The sequence below is a fragment of the Pongo abelii genome, chromosome 5 (genome assembly GCF_028885655.2).
Source record: "Pongo abelii isolate AG06213 chromosome 5, NHGRI_mPonAbe1-v2.0_pri, whole genome shotgun sequence".
Taxonomy (NCBI): domain Eukaryota; kingdom Metazoa; phylum Chordata; class Mammalia; order Primates; family Hominidae; genus Pongo; species Pongo abelii.
Genome location: NC_071990.2, coordinates 111457503 through 111467008, shown reverse-complemented (window position 1 = coordinate 111467008; position 9506 = coordinate 111457503). Strand labels below are relative to the sequence as shown.

General features: G+C 45.3%; 1 protein-coding gene across 4 annotated transcripts in view; it reads left to right on the top strand.

Moving 5' to 3' along the window:
* The first annotated feature begins 3129 nt into the window (after window positions 1-3129).
* Window positions 3130-9506, top strand: part of METTL24 (methyltransferase like 24) — a 133661-nt gene continuing 127284 nt past the window's right edge. For 3 of the 4 annotated variants that reach the window (XM_063724951.1, XM_063724950.1, XM_063724949.1), the window contains exon 1: window positions 3130-3571. In XM_063724951.1, coding sequence (XP_063581021.1) covers window positions 3254-3571 — 318 coding nt within the window. In that variant the 5' untranslated portion in view covers window positions 3130-3253. The remainder of the gene's footprint in view (window positions 3572-9506) is intronic. The other variant, XM_002817249.6, reaches the window with a different exon arrangement.

Here is a 9506-nt window from a genome sequence, read left to right as displayed (position 1 = left end):
CATGACTGTAAACTTCCTGAGGCCTCACCAAAAGCAGATGCTGGCACTATGCTGCATGTACAGCATGCAGAACCAAGAGCCAATTAAACCTCTTTTTGTTATAAATTACTTAGCCTCAGGTATTTCTTTATAGTGACACAAAAAAGGACTAACACACTGGGTATGTCACATTGTGAGATATAAATAACCACTTGATGAAGGTGAGGATACTTCATCTCACCTCTGTTTTCTCTTTGGACAGTCTATAATTTAAAATGGCCACATTGGCATCTATAGTTACAGCAGGTTTTCTCAACTTGGGCTCTCCTGACATTCTGGGCTGGACAAGTCTTTGTTGTGGAAGGCTATCTTTTGCATTGGAGGAGGCTTAGCCGCATCCCTAGTCTAATAGGTAGCCATTAGACGCCAGTAGCATCCTCCAGTGGTAACAACCAAAAACATCTTCAGACGTTGCCAAATGTCCCCTGGGAGGCAAAACCAACCCTGGTTGAGAATCAATGCACTACAGCAGGTGTCCAAGTTGAAATGCATGTTGTTTAGGAGATTAGAAATGTTCTGTTTCACGCATTTTTCTGGCTAAAACCTCTAGGAGGATGTAATTTGTGATCTGATGAAAGCCGCTATTGTGGTTTACTGACCTGCTTGTTTAATTAACCAACCTATGACACAGTGTTTAATGATTATCTGCATTTTTGAGACACATCCAGAAAGGACTGAGACAAGTTCAACTCTATAAGAAAAGCAAAGGTCGTGAATGAAAGATTGCTTGTCAGCTACAACAGTGATCCATTAGATTTGCCTCTTCAGCCCACAGACTGACCCATTTTACTATTCATTATCATCCACCACACAGGAAAATACTGTGTGGAAGTTAAAAATAGATTTCTTCCAGAAAATTGATGCTATATACATATAAACAGTTCTTTTTTATTAGTAATAAACACATAGACATAAACACAACTGCAAAAGATAAAAGGCTATTTAAATATTCCATGTAATTTGAATTTTTTCCATAATGAAAACATATTAGAGAACTGTAGAAATGAGATAAAGGAAAATATGAGGTCATCCTGCCCATTCTCTTCAAGAACTACACTGTTTTGTATGCACCCCCACTCCATCCTCCACCCCCAGCCCAGAGTCTTATTAAATATCCCCATTTTAATAATAGAGGAGAGTGCTTATGCTTCCCCTCCCACCCCCAGAGAGAAACTCAACAGAGGAGCAGAGCGTACGCACTAGTGGCACCATGATCTTCAAAATATGACTTCTCTAGTCAGCGGCACTGTGTTGACTGCATAGAAAATAAAACTTCCAGCAAAGTCTACATCAGATATTACCAATCCAGGTTTATCAAGCACCCTACAAACTCTGTCTTAAAGAGCCTTATACAATTTAACAGAGTTCGTTTCTTGATTAATTGTTATTTTCTTGAAATTATTGGGTACTCTGAATTCCAGAGAATACTGTGTAAATTATTTGTAAATTTCCTTATACTTTATCTTTGCCCACTTTGGAATCAATGCTTACCTTTTGTTTTTCATGACAACATCCAGGATTTTCATGGTAAATAACAAAATAATTACTATTGAGACCCTTCTGTGAGCCAGGTATTATTTGGGCATGAAACATATAATATTTTATGCAACATTTATAATCCTGCCATATATATAGATCTGTTTATTCACGGGAAAACGGAAACTCAGAGAGGTCCAGTACTTTGTTGAAAGTCTCACAGTGCTTGAACGGCAGGGTCCTGGTTCAAACACAGTTCAAGTAAATAGTCACAGGATGTGAGGCTGGCTCTCAGTTTGTGTAAGGAAAAACTCGTACTTGTTTAAATTTGTTAAAATAGAACCCATCTGCAATATCCCCTGAACTCATCTAAGAAAAAAGCAAAAAGTCAATCCTAATGGAACGTTCAGGAGCCTGAGGATCTGGTGTGGCCAGGGGGTGGACTAGATTGGGTGGAGATATTTTGTTAAATGTAGAGAAACAGCCCAAGTGCTTTGTTCACTAGCAGGGAATAAACCGGGTCTTTCTTAAACCAGGAAGAGAAGAGGATTTTAAAGACGAGGGTTCCCTACGGAAAATACCCAACATTCAAAAGGGCAGGGGGGTAGGGCCCCATATTTGTTCTCTCTTGTCCATGCTGTAGGCTGTTACGGGGGAAGAAGATAGGTCTGCAGGCGCAGTCTCCCATGGAAGCATGGAAAATGCAAGAGTAAAGCAAGGAGAAAACGAAAAGTGACTACAGCTTAAAAAAATCTAAACCCAAACTCAAACCTAAAACCCAAACCCACCCCAAATGGGTTGTGGGAAAGGATTCTACTAACAATTGAAAATGGAACATCCACCACTGGACTTCAGGCTGTGAGAGTTCAGTCTGATTAATTAAGGTCAAGGTAGTGATGGAAATACCAGCTGGGGAGCATTTTGCCGAAAGATAAATTTGTCCCTCTGTATTTCTGCGAGACAGCAGGGAGGTGTGTGTTTGGAGCTAAATTAATTTGATTTACATCATGCCATGGTAACTTCTGTTCTCTCTCCCCCCTCCCCACCAACCCGCTGTCAGATGTCTTAGCTGGCTTTTTCCCTCCTCTTCTTCACCCCCACACATTTCATAACACGGAAAGAAAGCACGAATTGGCTTCAGGCAGAATTTAGAGATAGAATAACTCTAATTTGATTATTCTGCATTGAGTGCTATTCTCTTCGCCCCCCAATCCCTTTCTTTCTTGAGAGAGAGAGAGAAGTTGTAAGCCCGGGCATAAGTGCTATTTATTTTTATATTGTGCTTAATGGTGCAAACTGCTTGACTGTTCCTTGTATGCTCACCTACCCTCCTCCTGTGTTTCTCCAACAACGCTAATATCAGAAAATGAAGTTATGGCCCGGGATCCCGTTAGGAATGCGCTTTTTCTGGCCCTATGTCTTTCAGCTCCGTCAGGCTTTGGGGGCCGGGGCGGAGGGCACCTCTTGAGGGACCCTGCACAGCCGGGCCCTGGCACCTCCGGAGGTGCGGAGAGGGCCCCCTGTGACCGCGCTCGGCCCACCACCCTTCCAGCGGCGGGGCGCGCTCGGCAGGGCAGGATAAGGTTACGCCGGGGCTTCCTCGGTCGGGAGGGAGGGAGGCGGGTCCGAGCCCGCGCCCCGGCCCGCGGGGGAGTTCCCACAGTTGGCCGCTCCGGCCTGCGGGGCTACATCCCTGCTGCCGGCCAGGCGCGGCCCGCGGGACCCCGAGCGTAGCGCCATGGCCTGGGAGAGGCCGCCCGGGAGGGGCTGCGGCGCCCTGCGCCGGTGTCTACTCGGGGCCGCGCTGTTGCTCGGCCTGCGGCTCTGCGCAGAGCTGCGGCGCGCCGGGCCCGGGTTCCCCGCTCGCAGCGCCCCGTCAGGCCCGGCCTGGCGGCCACCTGGACCGCACCTGCCGCCCGCGCCGGGCCAGCCGCGCGGCGCCAGCAGGAGGCAGGTGACCTACGTGCGCAGCGGTCGCCGGGCGCCGCCGGGGGGCGGCGGGAGCGGGACGCCGGAGCCTGGCTGCTGTGCCCCGCGCGGGCGCCCCCGCCGGAAGGTTAGTTGCAAAGCGGTCGGTCTTGGGCCTGGGACCAGAAGCCCCCTCCCGACCGCGCTACGGAGCCCGGCGCTCAGGTCCTGCAGGCCGCCTCGCTGGGACCTCCGGAGGCTTCCGCTTCTTCTCTTCCCCCTGTGCTCTCTTAGGCGGCTCCACGGGTCGCATCTTTCAGTGCCCAGAAAAACTGAAGTGCGGCCAAGCGGAGTTCATTCACTATTCAGCCAGTACTTGTTGGGCGTCGCCGTGGCCGGGCGCCCTTCTAGGCTCCGCGCATCCCGTGAAGAAGGACGGAGCCCTGTTCTCACGGAGGGTACACTTTGGTAGGGGAGGGTTTGCGTGATAGGCAGGGAAAAGGAAAGGGAAAGAAGGCGTTGCGGCTGCCATTGATGTGCTGTGCTGCTCCCAGCCTTCCGCTTAAGGCCTGGACAGAGTTGGGTGGGTATCGCCGTGAATGGCCTGTCCACGCCACTGCCTTCATCTCGCTGAAGATCCACCAGCTGGCCGAATTTCCTCGAGTCCCATTCCAGGCGTTGGCTGGGGGCTGGGAGGCTGGCGCCAGTTGAGAAGCCGAGCACCCAGCCCCACTTAATGAGAAGTTAATTGGATCCTCGAGGACCCAAGTAATAACCTGGGTTTGTCTTATAACTCTCAACCGTGTTGTACCTCCTACCTCATTAACTTCTTGGCTCATACCTCATTGATTAGTCCAGTTTTAGCCTCTGATTGTTAAGGTTTTGGGCTCATCTCCTTTTTGGAGCTCGGTAATTTGCGTCGTACATGGAAATGAACTACAGGTATGAGCTCTCCTCATCCTTTTACCCATCAACTCCTGCTTCCAGCCTCAACCACGTTTTCCAAAGCAACTACTTTCCGTTGCCCGGCTATTCCTCGTTTCTTTTAGAGATCCACCCCAACCTCCACCCCGCTTCCCATCACCGGTCCTGGAGGGGAGGGAACAACTCTTCCTTTGCCTCGCTGCTGTCTTTGGCTGCCCAGTGCTAGCCTACTTTTTAGCACCACAACCCAGCACTCCTGCCGGGCTTCCCTTCCTCGCTTCCTTCGGGCCTCGCCCTCCGTCTTTCCACACCACTGCTGTTCCTTGCTGGGCCATCGTGCTAACTTCCTGGATAAACTGAAATACCTTTTTCTGTCTCGCAAACCTCACCTCCTGTGTAAAGTCTTGATTAGCTCTTCCAGAAGAAAGCAGCCACTTCTTCTCCAAGTTCCTAATTCACTGTCCGTGATACCATGTTAAACATTCAGCACAGTTTTGCCAAGGGCTTACCAGGTAGGCATCTGGTGCTGGAGGCACAAAACGAGTTCAGATTCTCGTGGGGGAGGCTCTTAGCACAGGCATCCGGTGATTTCCAATCCTGTAATTGAGGCCTTCAGCTCTGCCTGGGGAGTCAAGAAAGGCTGCTCAAGGCGGGGGACATATTTGACTTACAATGTGATGTTTCTTTCTTTTCTTTTTTTTCTTTTTTTTTTGAGCCAGAGTCTTGCTGTGTCGCCCAGGCTGGAGTACAGTGGCTTGATCTTGGCTCACTGCAACTTCCGCCTCCCGGATTCAAGCGATTCTTCTGGCTCAGCCTACCGAGTAGCTGGGATTACAGGCGTGCACCACCACGCCGGGCTAATTTTTGTATTTTTAATAGAGATGGGGTTTCACCATGTTGGCCAGGCTGGTATCGAACTCCTGACCTCAAGTGACCCACCCTCCTCAATCCCCCAAAGTGCTGGAATTACAGGCATGAGCCACTGAGCCTGGCCAACAGTGTGATGTTTCTTAAGAGTGGGGCTTCTTTTATTCCCCTCTGGATGTCCTCAAATGTCCCATCTTTGACACCCTCAACCCCTTCCTGCAGTTTTCCTTTTAGATTCACTCAGCATCTGTTGTTTCTGCTGTCACCTGTCAAATAAGTACTCTTAACTCTTTGTCTGTACCTCAAACGACAGTACTGATGGCTGGAGCCTGTCCTACAAAGGACAGGTTTGGAATGCATAGACTCAGTAGGGCACTGGAGTGGAGGTTCACACCCATCCCTGCTAGGAGCTAGGAGGCTGCCACAGTGATTCAGGCTGGAGATGGGGGTGGCTTGCTGTGGTAGGTGTGGAGGTGGTGAGAAGTGGTTGGTTTCTGGATGTGTTTGGAAGGTGGATGAGGAGGAGCAGTTATTTCTCTCTTGTTTGTTTTGTTTGGGGGATAGATGGAAAGCAGGAATTCAGTTTAAGATATCCTTCAGGCATGCATGTGAAAATGTCAAATAGGTAACCGGACGTGTGAGTCCAGAGCTTGGAGGAGATGTCCAGCCTGAAGGTGGTGATTTGAGAATCATCCAAGTACAAGTGGCACTAAAACAGAGATCGTATGTGGTCATCTAGGAAGTGAGTGTGTCTAACAAAGAGAAGCAATCCGAGCCTGTGGCCTGGGGCTCAGTTTTATTACAATTAAATTAGGGAAAAAATTAAAGGAAATGTTTAGCTTTGTGCCTGGCATGTTTAGCTCTCAATAATGGTAGCTTTGCTTTCTACAGTCTGCCCCAGGTTTTTAGCCTCAGCCAGTCTCCAAACGTCATTCACTGTAACCTACAAAGGTGGCTTATGCTGACTCCTCTACCTGCAAGGCCTCATCCCCCTTTCTTATGACTGCTGCCCTTTTCATCCTTGGACATTCCTCAGGTCAGGGTTCATAGCCCAGAAACCTTCCCATAGCAACCCTGCTGCTCCCCCACTTGGAATGACAACAGAAAGAGTCTGATTTGTGCATTGCTTTGTACAAGTTTAGGCCTGATAATCCATTTCGGATGGAATGTTTTGTCTCCACAGTTGTCTTGATGGGAAGGATTGCATTTCCCATAGTGACCCCTAGTAAATGTTTACTCCTGAGACCCCAGTATGTGAAAGTATAAGAATCTTACTATTTCAGCCTCTTCAGTAACTGTAAATGTCGTTGGTTAAAAATTTATAAGAAATAAATGGGCCTTTTGATGTTTCTAAAATATTAAATTTTTAGCCTCCTAAGGTAAAATTTTTCTTAGATTTCCTTCTCGCTAGGTATTATTTTCAGGATATACATCTAACCTCCCCAAATCCCTAGATAGTGCTGATGTTGAATTTGTTTTATTCTCCCATTATTTCACAGTTGAATTAAAATATTCCTTAAAACTATAGAAAGATCAGTTATCTAATCCATCCTCCCACTTCGGGGAACGAAGCTCAATAACCCCATATCTCTCTGGGGACAAGTCTTGTTTCTTTTCTGCCTCACATCAAGACAGCAGTGTAATATAAGCTGAATGTACCATTAAGTAATTGAAATAAAATTAGGAAACTATTTGTTAAACTCCTTGGATCACAGTGTATTTAGATTTTGTTTGTTGAGAATACTGATCAACAATATTCTTAGGTTCTTGGTTACTTTGCCCCAGGCGTCTCCCAGATTGATAAAGGAGAAAAAGTTCCATTCTATTTTGAGGACAGCTTTCTGGGTAGATGAAAACCTGCATGAAATAATTGGGTTGCCAAGTATTTCTTGTTAGTCTGCTTCCATTCCAGGTGTTAGAGGCACCAAAATTCTGCCACTTTAATCACAGCTTATGCTCCTCTTAAAGAAAACAATCTGCTATAAAAAAGAGTAGTGAAGTGTAGTCCTCATATAATTCTTTCTTTCCTTGTCCCCTTCTTCACGGAGCCATGCAAGAGCTAGCTCTAAATATTTTCCGATCTTTTGACATCAGGGGTTCTAATCTTCAAGCTTTGTGAAATGAGAGCCAATGACAGATGATGGATAAATACTGCCCTTTTTGATTATGCCCACCCTGGAACCTATATATTCTTGTGTAGTACAGATTCTTTAAGCATTCTGTCGGGACTCTTCATCTCCAAATTTCGCAAACTATGCATGCATAAAAATACCACTGTGATTCTTTTATCTTCTCTCTGTTTTCTATCTGCATGTGTTTCTGTTTGGGTTTTTTTTCTTTCTTAAATGAAACAGACCTTTACTATGATTACGGATAAAGTTCTTTTTGAAGGGATTTATAGAGGACTAGATATGGTCTTCATGATTTATGCTTTTTAATGCAGCTCTTGGGTGGATGTTTTATCTCTTATAGGTTGGCAATCCACCTAAAAGACAGATGCAACATACAGGGCCCATTTGCAAAAGAGAGACACTCACTCAGTGGCCAAGCTTCCCAAAAAAATTTCGTCTCTCTTATCGGATATATTTTACTTGACATTTAATATGTTGGATAGAAAAGTGACTTCTGAGTCACAGAGCTCCAGAACCCAGCAATGTGCTGGCTTGGTTCGTTAGTTACAGATCCTTTGGAACCATGTGTCAGGTGGAAAAAAAAAAAAAAAGAACTGTTTCCTCTTCTCCTGAAAAACCATATGGCAAAATTTGGTTTTTCTTTCTCACTTCTTGTCATCTTCTTAGTTTTCTAATTCTGTGATTGTCATCAAGAAGAAAGAGGAAAAATGGTATGGGATGCCCCCTGATATGTCCAACTGCCTTAAGAGTCCTTATTCTTTACAAAATACTTGATGGTAGGTTTGAATTGCTCGTGAAACATGGCCCAGCAGTAGTTTCTAGCTCCTCAGGTTTTTGCCTGTGTACCTACACTTCTGTTCTTCAGGGAGCAACATTAATCAGTCCTCTCACACTGTCCTTAGGAGGCAAAGCATTTTCATTTCAAACAAAGTCATTGAGGGTAATTGAATAAGCTCCAGCAATATGTGGGTGTGAAATAGCAGTTGCTTAGTTGCACAAAGAAAAGCGGGTTTTTATTACAACTTTGATGTGTCGTGGATGAAGAATAGAGGCCTGCACTTTTTCCAAACCCGGTAGTTCCTCAGAGAGCATTCTGTGGGCAAAGGAACTGCTAATGGAGGCTCGATTGTTTTTCAACCACTAGTGGTGGAGATTTCAGCTTTTTGTGGAGATTTCAGCTTTTTGTGTGTAATTTGTCCCAGTCCATTTTCTCCAAGGAAAAGAATGTCTTGTCAGTTTTCTCAAATAGAATTGGATTTCCTTTTTAGTCTGTGAAGAGAATCAGGTCAAGTAGTTAAACCAAAGACTGTCAAGGGTAGGCATTTGAGTTTTTCCATCTGTGCTGTAATACTTTTGGAGTCCTTGTGTTTCTAAGGAGTTTGGCATGCTTTGTTCTGTGGTTCATAGAAAGTAACATGAGCCTGTTTCACTTACCATGGGACACACACTGAGGCAGGAATCTACCAGCATTGATAAGCTTCTTTTAAAAACACCACTTGCGTCCTCTAGATACCTCACATTAGCTCCATTAATGTCTTATATTCTGATAAAAAAAAAAGATAGGAAAATTTGCTGGGCAAGAAGCATTTTTATCCTGTTCAAATAATTGAATGAAAATTGAATTTTAAGAGCCTTATAATCTAGACCCATATGTAATATAAACCACTAGCAAGGTGGGTTGCTAGTTGACAGTTCAGGAGGTAAATTTGGCCCACAAATTTTATTTGAACCACACAGTGTTTTAAGTATTTGAACATAAATATCTTTATATGGGGCATATAGTGAGTCTAGTGAGGTCCAGCTCACCATTCTCTCCATTTACCTCACCTGTCTGATCTCTGAAGGCATTTGAAGTTACAACTATAAACCAGAGGTTGTTAAAATGAGCAATTATTTTCCTAAAAAGTGACAATCAAGGCTAAGGTTGCTAAGCTCAGTGACAGCGTGGCACGTGACTACTAGGTTCAGAAAAGCCAAAGGTCCTTTTAAATTGCTCCCGTTAAGGAAGATGAGTTACCTAAGGCTGGAGCTGGATACTGGGGAGGGTAAGATCGTAGGGGAATAGACTTAGTTAATCTAACATTCTTTTGGTTATAAACAGGAACTGGGCTCTAGCCTAACTTAAACAAAAAAGGAAGAAAAAAGCATTAAAGAATAAAC